This window comes from Battus philenor, unplaced genomic scaffold (genome assembly GCF_028537555.1).
Source record: "Battus philenor isolate CCGP_79_NKW_IND1 unplaced genomic scaffold, ilBatPhil1.0.hap1 SCAF_30, whole genome shotgun sequence".
Taxonomy (NCBI): Eukaryota; Metazoa; Arthropoda; class Insecta; order Lepidoptera; family Papilionidae; genus Battus; species Battus philenor.
The window spans coordinates 5,117,548-5,134,612 of NW_027181694.1; the positions used below are offsets into that span (position 1 = coordinate 5,117,548).

The 17,065-nt window shown below is 33.6% G+C and overlaps 2 protein-coding genes across 2 annotated transcripts; one reads left to right on the forward strand and one right to left on the reverse strand.

The window, feature by feature from the left end:
- Positions 1-859: 859 nt before the first annotated feature.
- On the reverse strand, positions 860-6,302 carry LOC137927412 (gametocyte-specific factor 1 homolog). Its single transcript, XM_068771214.1, has 4 exons — positions 6,174-6,302; positions 3,704-3,879; positions 2,572-2,703; positions 860-1,400 (listed from the first exon to the last, which is right to left on the reverse strand). Exons 1-4 carry the CDS (start codon positions 6,292-6,294, stop codon positions 1,269-1,271), a joined length of 561 nt encoding a protein of 186 aa, XP_068627315.1. The 5' UTR covers positions 6,295-6,302; the 3' UTR covers positions 860-1,268.
- Positions 6,303-6,600: 298 nt separating this feature from the next.
- LOC137927402 (inactive peptidyl-prolyl cis-trans isomerase shutdown-like) lies at positions 6,601-13,881 on the forward strand. Its single transcript, XM_068771201.1, has 6 exons — positions 6,601-6,749; positions 7,036-7,152; positions 8,922-9,070; positions 10,349-10,464; positions 12,091-12,293; positions 13,109-13,881. Exons 1-6 carry the CDS (start codon positions 6,697-6,699, stop codon positions 13,848-13,850), a joined length of 1,380 nt encoding a protein of 459 aa, XP_068627302.1. The 5' UTR covers positions 6,601-6,696; the 3' UTR covers positions 13,851-13,881.
- Positions 13,882-17,065: the final 3,184 nt, after the last annotated feature.

Genomic DNA, 17,065 nt, shown 5'->3' on the forward strand with positions numbered 1-17,065 from the left:
TTTAAAGATAACTTCATAAGGGTAGATATGGAGATTGGGGCTTGCTTTCTTAGTCACCTTGGTCTCTGGGTGGACTCCATGGAGTCAATTGCTGAAGATGAAAAGTAAAAAGTATCACACCTTGAGTAGTAAAGGAGGAATGAGGGTTTTGCGTGATCCAAGTCCAACATCTACCTCAGGTACTATTCAAAGCATTATTCTTATCATCAATTCAAATATTACAGCCATTTTGAATCAGCCAGTTAGTCCATGGGTTAGCTAGTTCCTTTAAATGAAATCTATATTTGATGTATGTTTTATATCAACCATGTACTCATATACATTTCATTATTATGGAAGTACATACCAATTTGCCACAGGTAAAAAAACACACTCAAAACATTATAAATATCTTTAATATTTACATTGTTACAAACATCAGTCCAAAATCAACGGACAAATACCCATTCTATATTAATTTTTCATACATAAAGTCCACTCACGTTAAGAATATAGTGGATTGTTGTTGTTCAACGGCTTAACCAGTTGAAAGATCACTTTGGTTAAAAAGAAATGATTTGATTGGTTGTTGTTGAAGTTAGGGGCGTGGTTAAGCCAACAGACAAAAACAGTTACTTACATTCCTAATGAGAATCTTTAGATCTTATATGGCTACTATACATGTATATCTTATGAAAAATTACTATAAAGAGGATATGAAATGTATTGACACTCTTATGAACTTTATGGATTACTATTAAATAATTCAAAACAATAAAATAACCATAAAGATTTGTAAATAATTAAAGCATGGATGACGGATATCTATTAGGATATGTCTATATCCAGTAACGAACATGCTATAATTGAAATGATCGTTACAACAGATTATAACACAAATATAGTTAGGTTTCATGATATTTGAATTTTCTTGTTACATGCGAAAATTAAGCAAAACATTACTAATATATTTTTTAGTTGTAGTAGTTGTAAAAATAGACATAAGTGAAAAATTAAAAAGTAGTATATATAATTAAGGTAATAGGTGACATATGACAGTTTTACCGCCATTTTATGTCAACATTGATTAATGTCAATCAAAAAAATTTCATTTAATTGTAAATCTATTTTTTTTCTTACATTAATGCTATTTATTGTTATATTATGTCCTATGGCTGAAATTTAAATAATTAAGACAATGTTCTTATTTCTCTAACAGTAATATTTTTAAATTATTGAAGAAAATCTGGTAAAATATAGCATAATGCTAAACATCACTATTTACTGTTTTACTTTGGCCGATAATTCTTGATACCTTCCATTCTAGCCTTTCTGCGTTCTGACGGTGTTGCACCTTTTACCTTGGTGATAATATGTGCACCTTTCTTGCTTAGGTCCGGCTTATATGACGTTGTATACTCCTATAAAATTTTAAAATATTTAACCCTTATCAATCGCATGTCACCTCGGACAAACAAAGGAAAAACGGTAGTTCTCTACAGCGGACGTATGGCATGTGTGAGGTGACAAGTTGGATCATGATGAAACCTGCTACCTATTGAATGTGCACACGACTGTCTTTTCAGTTTATCTTTACCTTATGCAGCATGTCAATAATTTTTTTAGCGTTTGAATTATTTTTTTTTATTAAAAATTAAATTTATTAATTTTAATAGTATCTTCAACATCAGATAGTGAGGATAGATTGGATGGTAAACTACATATCTTGTAACCTGATGGTACAGGAAAACAACAACTACGTAGTATGTTCTAATTGTAAGTAGCCTGGAGGAAGAAGAACAACACTATACTATTGTGAAACGTGACAAAAAGAAAACCATTCCCTTTTGTTAGAAATTGTTTTAAAAATACTACACATTAAATACATATAAATAAATGCATTACTTTTCCAGAAAATAACAATTTTTTTTAAATTGTTAAATTGTAATGAATAATAAAAAAACATATTTTTTCATATTTATTAGAAATAACTACAACCTGGTGATTTTCATTCTCTTCTCCTGGTGAGAATTAAGCATACGAAATGTGGCGTCCGATAAGAGTTAAATCCTTTACAGCACGGACTTCCTTCACACTTCGGACCTCATTGGCAAGCTTGAATCAAGAACAAGGCTTTGCTTCTGATCAGCAAGCATAGAGAATGTTCACTTAAAAGGCCAATAGACAACCTTGTTAAGTTCGTTAGAAAGCTCTGCATGCAGGTTGACTCCTACCAGTCCTGTTGGAATTCTATAGGGGAGACTTATGCCTAGCAGTATACATACATGCTGTGAAATATAGATAATATCTCTTGCGATTTATTAAAAGATAATTCTTTTAATGCGTCAGTGGCAAAGGTATTAAATAAAAATTATTAAGTTAATTTCTCAGTATCTGAATTAATATATTTTGTTTATCATTTATACTCCCTTATAAAATGTTGTATAGGAGAGAACAATATACCATTTGATTTGAACAACACAATATTCAGCCTATAGAACAGCTGACCTTTCTACCTAGCACATCATTTCTGTAGCATATTTCGACTGGCTGATATGTATTACATCTAAAAATATGATGAACCAAACTCACATCATCCCAATTTTCTTCGGTTGTCACCACAGCTGGTGGTGTAACCAATTCTACAACTGGCCTGTATTCATCATCTGTAATGTACAACTGGTTGTCTAGCATGTGTCTTTTAGGGCACACACTTACATGATACTGTAACAAAACATATTTAATTGTTGAGTAAATTAATTATTGAGTACATAATTCATAGGAATAAATGTTAATAAAAGGATTAATAAAAATAATACGGGTCGGGTAAGAAATTAAAGTAATAGGAGAAAAAGCAAACCACTATTGTAAAATAAACAAAAAAACGGAACTTATGTAAACAACCAAAAATAGGTTTAATAATTATGGATATTATATATTATAAAAAAGATTGTAATACTCTGTCCCATTAATACGATAAGGGAGGGCGACTGGCTCCCAACGGGGGCCAAAAAATAAATAAAATGCATTACAGTCATAGGTTGTCCACTGTTGGATATATGCCGTTCCCATATAGTAATTCTGATGCACCAACATATCTAATGTTTGTACCACACACAGTCTTTATAACATCCAAGGATTCAATGTACATTTAAAAACAAAACATAACAAGAATTATTCCTCCTGGTAAATGTATTGATGAAGATGATGTTACTACTTTACACTGTATCTTATATACTATGATTCACTATCAATATAATATCTTTTAATCAGTAAATATAGCTCATTTGTTTCCAAAAATCTTTACAATTATTTCCCACTCCATATAAAGCCTTCACTCTACATACTTCATACTATATGTTACATTTCTTTTCTATTTATATGCTACAGGTCAATGGTAGCAAAAAAAAAAACATTTAATTTCAAACTATATTTCCACACATATGACAAGTTTCATAGCAATAAACAGTCATATCTCTGATGGTAATGAGAATAGTTCTATATTAGATTTAATCTTTTAAATTATGATAAAATGAAGTAATACTGTTCTGTTTGTAGATAACAAATACATCAGGTAATGCATCTAACATAGATTTATTTTTTGATTTGATAGCTTGCTTATTTCGGCTCAAGCCCGTGTCTGAAGAAGCTGTTCCTTGGATAAGTAATATACCTAGAGACCACAAAGGTGAAAGCCTGTTACTGCATTAAAAACAATACTCACATCAATCTCTACATCATTTATAACATGGGTTGAATCAAAGGGACAATTCATCTTCTTGCATTTTGGATGCTGCTTCCGACACTTCTGGAGGTGAATGTGTATCCTGTAGTGTTCAACTTGGTGTGCTGGATTGTACGGGCAGGTCATCATCTCATGGGGAGAAAAGTCAGCCATTGCTGAAATATATTTAGAACTATATAAGAATCATTATTCATCTTATTTACGACTTTGTACTTATTTGATCATCATTTATGATTATATATGATGATCACAGAAGTACATCACAAGATGAATGCACTGAAAATCGAATTTAAAGGAAATCTTAAAAAATAAAGTTCACCTATCTCAAAACAGTAATAAAATAGTAGCCTGAGCTGAAATTCCCAAGGATGCTCTCAACTAAAGACGAGGTTAAGCTATCATAGCCGTCTTCTGTGTCCTGTAATTCCAATGGGATAAATGACCATCCATCTCAAAAAAAAATTGACTGAACTGGAACATACTTTTTACTATATTCCAATTCTAAAAAGAAAAAGTGCGGCCCTGTGACAACCACAAACTTCAAAAATATTTGTGGGGTGACTCCAAGGCACCATTACAGTCTTGTTAGAGGGTCAGTCTAAGTTTCTACCCTCTGCAGACACACACAACACTGAAAGCGCTAACCACACAGCACCTGCAACCACTGTACCAGTGGCACTCCACACAGGACACTGGGTTTTACACAACAGAACCAAATGCAACCATTTTTAAGGAGCAGCCGCCTGATTCCTAACCTCAAACAGCATGGACGAACTGAGGTTGGATCCGGATCCCTCCTTAGCTCGCCTGTGGTCCATGCTGTAGTCCCAAGCCTCACAGGTCTACTCAGGTGAAGCGCTTTACTACATGCAAACGACTTGATACAAGTGGTATGCGTCCATCCAGCTGTGTTTATTTTGAAGTGAACTCAGCTCCAACGAAGCTGTAAAAGCTTTAGAGCTAACAACTTCAACCAAGAATAATTTTAAGCCTCCACCATCTGTATGTCTTATATGGACCATAATTAACTTCTAATATGTGGCAATAAGAGTTATACTTTCCATTAAATTCTTAAAGCACTGCAGTGGAAACTAAAATCAAATTGAGCTCTCATCCCATAACAGCATTTTGTTTTTTTCTTCTCTCTTTCAAAAATATCCTAAATTCAATAGCAGAACAAGCCATTTACACACTTTTTTTGTGTTAGAAAACCTCACAGCTTAAAAATAAAGTGTATAAGGATGCTGAAATTATTCTAGTTCCTTTTACTATATTGTGATCTTCCAGCAATCTTCTTCACATATACAGAAGTGGTATTTGTAAATTATGCGGGTAACAATTTTTATAAACAAACATATCTATAGTCTACATCAACACTACATCTTAAGATTAATATTTTCATCATTATGTCAGCCAATACATGCCTACTGCGTTGCCTCTCCCAAAAATCGCTAAATTCCAGTCTTATTCCACCAAATCCAGTAACTTCTAACCTTGACTGTGTCATTGACTGACCTAATGGTGGACCTACCTAAGCCACGTCTACCACCTCATCGTCACCATGTCATTGACATGTTCCCTGCTTCCACTATATATTACTAATAAAATATTTTTGAGGGTTCTTTTTTGAAGGGTTTCTTGTTTGCAAATTAAGGTAGCAATCCATGACCTGGATATTTGTATTGTCTCTATATATTTTATGGTAATATATAACACCATAATGTTAAGTTAGGATGTCATAAGTTTTAAAATAATAACTACAATATATATGAAGAGTACACAACAAACTCAGACAGGTGTTTTTTTCTTCTTCTTAACGTTATGGCAAGCTATTACAGAGTCCTTAGTAGTGTATTATGGTAGTGTAATGCCATACACAGTCGGTCACAAAATATTAATTTTGTTAACCTCCACTCAGAAGGGTTTTTTTCAATTCACAAATAATTTGAAAATGTCTCACAAGAAATGTAATTTTAAACAAAAGTAAAATGTGAACCTTTTTACTATAACAGTATGTTTTATAGAACACAGATATCTTTATATATTCACTATTTAACTCTCTATATAAAGCGTCGTAATTTTTCATATCTGATATGATATTAGCCAAATGAAGTGGTCAACAAATCAGTACCATAGATGTTCATAGCTTAGGTCAAAATTCATTAACTCTCCTTGTAGAGTAAAGTTTCCTTTCCGGATATACGTTTTTAAAATACAAATTTAGACGAGAACGAAACAATATAAAAAGGTATTTTTTTTAGTTCATACTTGATCTGACAATGCCGTGTTTGTTTATTTCTGACCTCGGCTGGTTATCTTATGAATTATTATATTTAACAACCCTCCTATCACACAAGCAAGTTTTTGAATAAGTTCAAAGTGATCAATATATCCAAAATTTAAAGTACTTTTGCAATTTTTAACATTATTATTCAAGAGATATATTTACCTATATTTTGCCTGCAATAGCCGTCGCACGGAAATATTCTTAAATAGAGCCTAAGTTTATTTAATTTTATAAAATATAGAAACCTTGAAATTAATTTTGAAAGAAAGTAAAATTGAACCATCTGTTGCTGACAATAACAAGTTGATAACCGTATCTGTTCATAAACAGAATTGTCGGTACTTCTAACAAAAAAGTAATTTAGAAAAATGTGTTATATGATTTTTTAGATAATATTTAATGAATTGATTAGAAAGAAAGAAAAAATATTTATTATCGACAAAACTTATAAAAAATTTATAACAGCTCAAAACAAATTCATAAAGTTTTAGTTCTGAAATTATATTGGTAATTGAACGTTCATGATTATGGTCGGTACTAAACTTCATTTTGACAAATTTCTTATAATGTACTCTCATTTCGCGGCAAAATAAGAATTTCTATGTTAAATTTTAATGTTTTTTATTTCTTATTTAATTAAAACAATTGATTTCTATTTAGTTTAAATAAATTTAATTGTAACAAAATGGATGACATTCACCAAGAACCTGTACAACTTTCGAAAGGAATTAGTTTAAAGTGAGTACATGTTTATTATTTTATTTGTTAATTTTAACGTGTTTTTTGCGCTAACCATTCTATATATTATGCTGTTACATTGAATTTTTCTAGTGTAATATTCAGCTACATTGGAGTTTCATGAAATTCGGGATTTCAAATAATCTCTGGTTACCTAAATGTTGTATGTCTTCAGTTTATACAATACCATATGTATCGTAACATCGCATAAAATAAATTGATCAAAAGTGTGTAACAATTTTAATTAAATTATTAATATTGAATGCATTAATATTTATACTTTCAGAGAGCTTATAACTTCACAAACCGAATTTCATATAGACACCGACTTCAAAAAGAAAAGGCCGGACTCTATTATGAATATGAACAATGACTTAATGCTAGATTCGGATGAAGAAAATAGGTATTTTTATATTAAATATTTTTATTAATTTATTTTAGTGATGTCAGGTATCCTATTTTTATGCCTTATTTACAGTGTAAAATTTAAAGTGATGCCTTCAAGTTCTTAAGCCTCTGTTACTACAAAAAATATCACATTGTTTTTAACAATGTGACTTACTATTTTAATAATCATTAAAATTATGTTGACATTTATTACTATATCAGTATTTTCCGACCTTTTTTGTGCCATGCCCTACCTAGAGAAGAAGTGAACCTGAAATACAAAGTATGCTCTGGTTTCTGGGTAGAAATAATAAGCAATCTATACACAATTATTGAAGCCAGTATTGTTGTATGGGATTTAGCTCCGGAGACTGGCCAACAACTTCATTATATCTATTATCCAATACATGCCGAACATGATACTCAGAAGAATATCTTAAGTCTCATGGTACATAACCAAATTCAAAATCCACAAACAAAAAAGTTTTGTAGATTATTAATAAGTGTTACTTGATGTGCAGCCCGCCAAACAATTTAAGAATATAATTTGGCCTCTTTGATTAAAAAGGTTGCTCACCTCGGTTATAGAAAGTCCTACCAACCTAAGAAAAAAAATTACTTACCTTTCTAATGCCTAAGAATTTTAAATGACATCTTCACCATACTTTTTGATCACAGTAGTGTATGATAATGTGGTCTATGTGCATAAGAATATTAATAATGATGTACATAACTTAAGCATCTAAAATAAAGATATGCTTTTTATACTTTTATGTAGATCATCCAAATAACCAATAGTACATCAAACATTAATCCCTAGTGCTGTCTTACTCACATAGTACTGATGTGCAGATCTATATGGGCTCACTCACACACCCACGCATTGTACTATGCAAAATGTTTAGATATAGCAGCAAAATAAAGAAGCCAAAGGAAGCAAAGAACAAAGAAACCGAGGAACAAGCCAGAAGAACAAAAGAACCAAATCAATTAGCAATAATCCACTAGCAATATTGAATACATTGTTTCTTATACGTTCAATGAACTTTTACTCAACAACCTAACTCCTGTACCTTTTTTTAAGTTTAAATTTAATAGGCGATGGTGTACAGTATGACAATACACTTGCATTCAATGACTATATTATCTTGCAAAAACATAAGAAATCCTATTACTGGGGTAAAATTTTTTTTTATTTTCAATAAAAAAAAACCTGATGAGAGAGGGGTTGTTAAAACTTATAGTTTTAAATTTAGCGCAACTTTAAGGATGTCATCATAGATGAGCTCAATTTTATATCAAATCAACCTCTTCTGGTATTCTACTCATGACATATATAAGCGGTTACTGTAACAGGTATTATGTGAAATGTACCTGGCGTGTCTGTGACCCAGCAGCGACAAAACCGTGATGCAAGTAATTACTTGCTGTTCCGTTGGCTTATAGTGGCTTGCGAAGTGGAAATAGTAGCATTACTTGAAGCAACATCGCTTCACTTTTGGAAGAGGAGGAGAGCTGCCTTCTTGTGGTTTTGTTGCAGGGTGGTAGGTGACGCAATTAGGCATAACAAAATCAAGTAACAGGAAGTATGGTAAGGAATGGGAGACAATGATGATAGAAAATATGAAGGATGAAAGAAATAAAGAGAGTAATTGTATAGGATGAGAGAGAGAAGGTGAAAGTAGGAGGGTGTATATCCCTGTCCCGAAAACAAGATGAGAGGAGTACTTTTAAAATAAAAAAAATATATGTATGATGATTATATGAACAAGTGGATATTTTCAGTGACTGCGAAGATGTAATTAAAAACATAGAAAGCTCGACAGAACAGATGATGCTCTCATCACCTGAATACCATTCGTTTAGTGAATTGGCAGCAAAGATGATAGACTGTGTACCAAGTGGAGATATTAAAATGCTTATCATCGAGGAAGGTTGGTTTTTCAAGAATTAATTTGTTTTATAAACTCCCACTTTTCTGTATATCTGGTGTTCCCTTTAGGAGTGGAGATCGTCATTATTTCCGCCCTAAATTGTCCATAACTGAGCATACACCTCCTCCATAGATATCCAACAGGACCTGCAAGAAGTTATAATAACTGTGGCAAGGTCATCTGTCCACTTTGTGAGTGGATGTGTTACGCTGTGCTTGCTGGTGTAGTCTCCACACCAGGTTCTTAAGGCCCCAAAGGTTCTGCATGCTCAGTGACTTCCCCATTGCCACCTCAACTTGTTCTTCGAATCTCCTTACTTAATCTGATTTTAAGGGTCAGAAGTTTATCCCAAGTAAAGAACCAGAGAAAGAAGAAGTAATGTTGTTGTACTCACAATTAAACTATATTAATTATTTACTGTATTGGGTCTGAATGTACACACACACACACACACACACACACACACACACACATATATATATATATATATATATATATATTAAAGTTCCACAAGATATTTAAAATTATCAAATAAATCTTATAGCATTCAAAAGTTTTTAGTTAATTGATACATGTCGAACTTCGAACATTGTTTTTGACTCAATTACATGGTTTATATTATAACACATCCGTTAAATTTAATTTAAATTGTTGAGTTGTTGAGATTTTGGCTAGCTCTTCTCAGACCAGCATTCGGAGCCATAAGTAACATGCTACTTATAATCTAAAACCATTGATTACAATAAAAAACTGTATATAAATGTCTACTAGAATTGAGATATATAAATTTGTATTTAATTACACTAGGTATTTTTTTAAACTTTGATGTGAATTTAATGTTTATAAAACCACTATAAGGTTAATAAACTGGCAAGTATTTTTGTATCAATAGTGAAAAAGAGTACAGATACATTTTTTAAAATAATTTGGCTATAGTGGTGTGAGGTATGTATATATTTATATATATATTTATTTAAGAAAAGGGTTCTCTTATCTATTATGCTTGATTACCAGAATTATTTGGGAATCCCCTAATATAGATAGATATCAAAGCTTTTAAGAACGACTTAAAAAAATATAGTGCAAATAGGCAGTGTGATTGCTAAAAGCAATCTCTCAAAATATAACTATTGTATAAAACAGTGGATAGTAATAAATTTGATATTTAACAGCAATTTTCTATCTACCTACATAAATTGAAGTAAATATACATTACCATCTTTGATGATCTTTTGAAGTCTGTGTCTGAATAACCGGACAAAATAAGTGATATTACAGGTGATGGACCACTGGTGCCGGTGGATGCTGAAGTGACTCTTCATTATGCTGCGTATTGGGAAAAAGCCAATATCCCTTTTGACTCAACTCTCACCATGAATTCAGGAAAGCCTTTGGTATGTGTATAACATATCAGATGAAATAAAAATAAGCTTGCTATATATAACTCCTCTAGGCATAATAAAATGGAGCTTTCACAATAAACTGCTTTGTGATGTCTTAAAATAAGGTTAAAACAAGAAGTCTGTTAATAATTTATTTATAAATATGAATAGTTTGTTAAATATATTTGTTAAAAAGCCTACTTCAGTATAAGTATTTTAGTCAGGACATCGACTGTGGAACTTAAGCCACTCTTATAGATTTCCAATAGAAGCAGTTGGAAGCGGCCTTCATCTCCATCCTCCGTTTGGGAGGATGTTCTACGCTGTTCTTCAGGGTCCATGGTCTTTAGAACCTTAAGGTCCCAGCCAGGGGCAGCTTTATCTCGTGTAGTGCCCGTGTGAAATGAAACCCTGGCGCCTCCCAGGCCTGATTCACCCCTCCCCCCGCTATGACTATTAACTTTGCCGTCGTAACAAGAAAGTTTTATCATATTCCAACAAGCTATTTTATAAGTAGGTATAGCTTACAGTGTGGTATTAGTTACGGCCTTTCTTATGACGACAGAATAACATTCATTGTTTTCATGCCTGTAGCACATCTCTGTTGCGAGACTAAGCGGTGAACCGCGATAGTTCATGTTTCGTCTTGTGTTTTAAGTTTTATGGACAGCGAAATAGAAGCGAAATGTATAGAATTTCTGTTTCGCTGCCCATAGAACTTAACCCAAGGCGTAATTCTATCGTGGTTTTATCGCTCCAGTTCCGCAGTGGAAGTATGCTACATTTTAAGTAAGAAAAGGACCAATATTTAGCCACTTCCGCACATGCAGTGGTAGTCGTGCAATGAAATGCACCGCCCGCCAGCCCGCTGATAAATGCGTATGCGGCAAACAATGCGAATCACACAACCGCCACCACCAAACTACTCAACACGTGTTTCACCCCTCCACGAAACATCCTCAGGAGTTATGTTACACCGATTAGTGCAAACACAAAGTGAGCTCAGTCCGTCGCCGCTTGTTATTTACATGCCACCTCCTCCTGGGGGAGGAAGTGACTAAATATTGGTCCTTTTCTTACTTAGGATGGACTTCCGCGAGGTAACGCCTGATTCCATTAAATATGCTACATTTTAACCTCTTTATCCATAAAGATAGAGTGCCCCCTGAGACGACGGCGTCCGTGTGCATTGCACACCCTGCACTATAGGTTAAACCGCTCCTGGTCCCAGCGGCCATCTGTTCCGCACGCTATGGGTCCACTGCCAATCCCCTGAGCCTCATTTACTTGCATTCCTCTGGCATCTTATTTGTGAAGTTTTATTTAATTCAGTTTGATTATATTTATATGACGTATTTTATACAGGGTGATTATTATATGTAGAGTTTATTTGCTGTCAATATATAGAACAAACTATACAAAAATAAATGTTTTGAGAATTAATAACGTAATGAATAGTATAGTAATAGTATGTAACATATTTCATAGTGACCGCTTTATACAGGTTGATTGGAAAAAGGTGTAAAGAGTTTTACTGTCAGGTCCACTATTCACTCCCCTTAAAAATATTATATGTATAACCAATCAATCTGTATACTTTTTTTTTTGTTCATTTTGACTTTGATCATTATCTTTCAGCGCATTCGTTTAGGTAAGGGCAATATACTATTGGGTCTAGAAGTAGGTCTGACTTCAGTGAAAGGTCCTGCAGCTAGGTTCCACTTGCTTCTGCAGCCGAAGGTCGCTTGGGGGGAACGGGGGGCATTGCCAAGGGTTAGACCAGAGCCTGTATTGTTTGTTATAGTTTTATATGACGTAAGGGATGTACAGGCGGCTTCTAGGCAAGTATATAAAATTAATTTTGTCATATACATACATTAGGCAGAAAATATTAGTAAAAAATATTACCCAAACCGCTGTACCGCGCCTTGGGTAAGCGCGCGGTGAAACGGGGGGATATTGACCGCTCCGATTCGTCATTCCATTGATAACGCTTGTGGCGGCGCGCATGCTCTGGCTGAATGCTAATATGTTAGTAAAGATATTTAAAAAAAATATATCATTAAGTTTCACTTGACTAAGGTTCTATTAGCGAAATCATGCTATTCAATACACATTTATACAGGGTGATTGGTTAGGGTGAAGGTTTGTAGAGAATACATAACTTACTTTGCTATCAAGTAATGTAGGGTTGGATACAGGATGTACCATAATGAATTGTCAGATACAATAACAGTAGATATATTAAGAAAAAAGATGACACATTGACATTAATTTTGCTATCTGTAACTACAGACTTTGTACTGCTAGAAGGTATTGATCTCTCGCATGATAATAAAAAAAATGAATTAATGTAACATATTACAGAGTGATTTTCACATCTATGACCAACCACCCTGTATATGTTAACAAGTTGATAATCAAGAAATTATTTAGAGTAGTGGGTTCCAAAATTCTAGCAAAGTCACGCTATTAATTACACAATTATTTATGTGGGTAGTTCTATAAATCACAGTCGAGCCAATAACAGGAAATGAGGCGAATCCTCTACCATAAAAATTGTGTTATGAAATAAAAAATCAGAAATTATTGATTAAAATCTATCTAATTAGTTCTATTATTATTAAAAACAATAATAATTCACTTCAATTTTTAGATTCAATGACCTGCCAATGGAAGAACAAAAAAAATTCGAAGTTACAACAAGAACAGTTAAATCTCTGCATACCCACGCAAAAGATTTATTTAATAAACGTAGATATACAAATGCGATTAAAAACTATCAACAAGCCATGTCAATATTAAGACTATCTCAACCGGAGACAGAAATTGAAAAGAATGATATAAAAAATTTAAAAGTTATATCACTAATCAATCTTGCCGTATGTTATTATAAAATAAACAAGCCTAAATACATAATAAACATGTGTGACAGCTTAGACCAAATTATAGATATAGAAACACATTGCAAAGGATTATTTTATTATGGAAGAGCCTATGAAATGCTAGGTAAAAAAGAAAATGCTTTAAAATACTACAAAAAGGCACTGGAACTCGAACCAAAGAACAAGGAAATTGGTAAAGCGCTACTTGACTTTGAACGCTACATTCAAAACTCAACCATAAAAGAAAAGGAAATGTGGCAGAATGCTTTTAAGTCGTTGCCTCAAAAGAAAAAGATTGTCTATGACGTTGATGAAGGTTTTCAAGATTCCGTCCGTGACATGTGTCAAAATTTGGCGGGAAATGAAGGTTTCGCCAAATTCGAACTACCCGCTGGATTGACTAAAGATGAAGTTGATTGTCTCAAGGAGTTGGTTAGTGAGTTTGAAGGTCTCGTAGTGGACGAAAACGAAGTTGGGAAGAAGAAGAGAGTGACTATTATTAAAAAAGCGTAGCATATTGTCTTTTATAGATATATTTATAAAATATTTTTATAAACAATTTAAGTCTTGTATTGTTTTCTTACATCCTTTACATTTACACCAGAGTTCCCCAAACTTTTTCGTGTCGTAGACCCCTTGCCATGTTTTTCCGTGTTGGGTAGACCCCCCTACTTACCTGATATTGATTTCCTATAAATTTCCAACTGTAGCAAAGTTTAGTGTTAAAAACTTAAAGTAAAAACACATGTTAATTTATACATTTATTAATTGATTTTAAATTAAAACTACTCAAAATAAAATTTTGTATCTGTTATGTAAAATATACGTAACATTAAATAAACTATAAATAAAATAACATAAGCAATAAGTCAATATTTTTAGTGAGAGGGATGAACCTGATGCTTTAATAATAAATTATCAACATTTGGCGTCAATTTTGTAAGGGTTAATCTTAGGGTCTAAGGGTTAGTCTCCTCGGCTAATGATATCCAGTCTGTTTCTTTTTTTCGTTAGGAGATTGCAAAATGGGGGTTCACCCCCATTTTCATTTCATGGACCCCCAAATTTTTTTTCGCTGGCGTAGACCCCTTGCAGGTTGTCATAGACCCCTAGGGGTCGATATAGACCACTTTGGCAATCACTGATTTACGCTATGGATAGGTTCGCAACAAATCTGTGTAAAATTCTCGATTAGAACTTTGACGAAATTTTACTATGTAAACTGGTAATATATAGGGTGATTAGAAATAGATGTACGAGTAAAAGCTTAAAGGGAGATAAATGTATGGCTAATTCAATACCAATTAATCCAGATTAAAAAAATAATTAGATAATATAGTAAGAAAAAGCGTTTACAAAATTTGTATTACTACATATTAAAATAAATTATTGTTTACTATCTATGCAAACTTTGTACTGTCAGAAGTTATTGGGCACTCCAATAGAAAAATAGGTAACATATTTAAAAGTGATTACTATATATAGGTTGATTGGAAATAGGAGTAAAAGCTTTAAAGGGGGTAAATAACAAATACAGGTGCATATCAATCTATTTGCCAGGGGTAGCCAACCTGTGAGGGTCATAGTTCGAGCCATTTTTCACAATTTAATATATTACATTTCGCGTTTATGTATTTATAAGAAATGCGAAAAGATATTGAAGATGACATTGAGAATATATAAAAAATTTGAATTTAGAATTATAAATATTAAAAATGAAAACTTATTTTTCTTCTGTTGACAATTAAAGAATATGGTGGCAGCACTTACTAATTATTTCAGATGTTGGTTAGTTAATACTGATCGCTATTACTATTTCAGATTAGTAAAAATGAAAAAGGAACTCTGGTACATTTATTGAAAACAATAAATATGTTTTAAACAGCCGAAGGTGGTCATCCCTACTGAAAACTCGGCTATTACACGCATATAGATTAGATGCAACAATTAAACAAAAAATCTTCATAAAAATTCAGTTAATTTCAGATCATTAATGAACTTTTTAACCATTGAATTCCGTTTGACGCCAGACTTTAAGAGTGTGGCGTTCATTAGAACGCATCCAAACTCATTATTCAAGAACGCATCTATTTTCCTACTCTCTCTTTTGAATCTATGTATCTCTCTCTGACGCGGTGCCCTACCGACTAGACGCGTCGCTTCCACCGCTGTAGTAACAAAAGTTTATTGTAACTCAGATTTAGATTATTGTGTGCTGTTATATATATTCCACGTTTGAACCATCCGGCAAGTGTTTTCTTTATACAAGATTACTTACTACGGAACGAAGAGTCGGTACCAACGACCACCCCTCAAGGAAGTCAACAAGATGTTTTGTTGACAGGCGACGTATTTCGAGTACCGTAACCGCGCGGCTTCCCCAGCGTTGGGAGTAAAGGAAAATATTGTGAAAGAGAAAGGGAAGGATATAAGATTGTACTGGGTAAAAGCGCATGCGGGTTTGGAGGGCAATGAGAGGGCGGAACAGCTGGCCAACACGGTCCTCAAGATTAAAAGAACACCAGAATACGAGGAGATCCCCCTTTCGTTCGTCAAGCGACAGCTAGGGCTGGACAAACTTGGCGAATGGAATAAGAGGTATGAGGAAGACGAGACGGCTTCAACAACGAGGAAGTTCTTCCCGGACGCCGAGACGGTCTACCGTGTACTGCGCACGGTGGAGTTGGACACATGTCTGGCCCAAATATTCACACGGCACGGGGGATTCTCAGAGTACCTGTATAGGTTTAAGCTCAAAGGGAGTCCATCATGCATTTGTGACCCAGCAGTGAACCAGACCGTGGTGCATCACTTGCTGTCCCGTATATGGAGGGTTTAGAGTGGCTTGTGAATTGAAAATGGGTACAAGCATTGCTTGCAGCAGCAGGAGCGCTGACACACTTTCTTGTAGTTTTGTTGCAGGGTAATGTGTGACGTAATTAGGTAAAACAAAACCGTGTAACAGGAAGTGTGGCGAGGGATGGAGAGCGGGCGATGCGTGAATGTAATGTATATGAATGCTTTATGCTCAACAATATTATGAACTCTCGTTACTAGCGCCGGAGTTGGACGGCATCCATTTGCTGTTCCTTATATTACATTGTTATTAAATTGATTCCTCTAAGGGTATAATCAAGTTATTAAATGCGCCTTTACTCAAAAACAATTCTTCGAAAGTGTGTAGTAGTAGTAGTAGTGTATTTAGATATTTTATTTACAGTATACATGTAAAATAAAAAAAATAATTATCGCAATAATAATCTACTAAGGTTGACCGAAAGACTTTTTACTTTCAATTTATAAATTAGTAGGAATAAATCGAAGTAGAAGGTGCGTGCAGTGCAAACGGCAAAAGACGGGAATTTAAATATGAACGTATAAATTTTTAATGTTGGCTTATGTGTAGCTTATGTGTACTAAAAATTAAACTTCCATTTTTAATTAATATATCAGAAAAATCTTTAAATACGTAACACTTAAATGAGTAAATTCGAATTACAGCTTAGCGCCATGCAATACTCTTCGACGAAACGTACTGCGGTACGGAAAGGGTGAACTATATTTATAACATCCGATGTCCATTTTGTGCATAACTGACAATAACAATTTGGTATAAGGAAGAACATCGGATGAAGATTATAATTCTGATATAGACTTCCGAAGAATTGCTTCTTACAAATGGAGTCCTAAATATACTCGCAGGATATTGCTTTTCAAACTTTGACATC

Bases quoted from the DNA above. Each gene is read 5' to 3' on its own strand.
- LOC137927412 (XM_068771214.1), bottom strand. From the start codon at position 6,294: ATGGTTCAATTTTACTTTCTTTCAAAATTAATTTCAAGGTTTCTATAT. The intron at 2,704-3,703 runs GTGAGTATTGTT...GTTTTGTTACAG, and splicing joins TAAATGATGTAGAGATTGAT to TATCATGTAAGTGTGTGCCC. The intron at 1,401-2,571 runs GTGAGTTTGGTT...AAAATTTTATAG, and splicing joins CCGAAGAAAATTGGGATGAT to GAGTATACAACGTCATATAA.
- LOC137927402 (XM_068771201.1), top strand. From the start codon at position 6,697: ATGGATGACATTCACCAAGAACCTGTACAACTTTCGAAAGGAATTAGT. The intron at 10,465-12,090 runs GTATGTGTATAA...ATTATCTTTCAG, and splicing joins TGAATTCAGGAAAGCCTTTG to CGCATTCGTTTAGGTAAGGG. The intron at 12,294-13,108 runs GCAAGTATATAA...TTCAATTTTTAG, and splicing joins GATGTACAGGCGGCTTCTAG to ATTCAATGACCTGCCAATGG.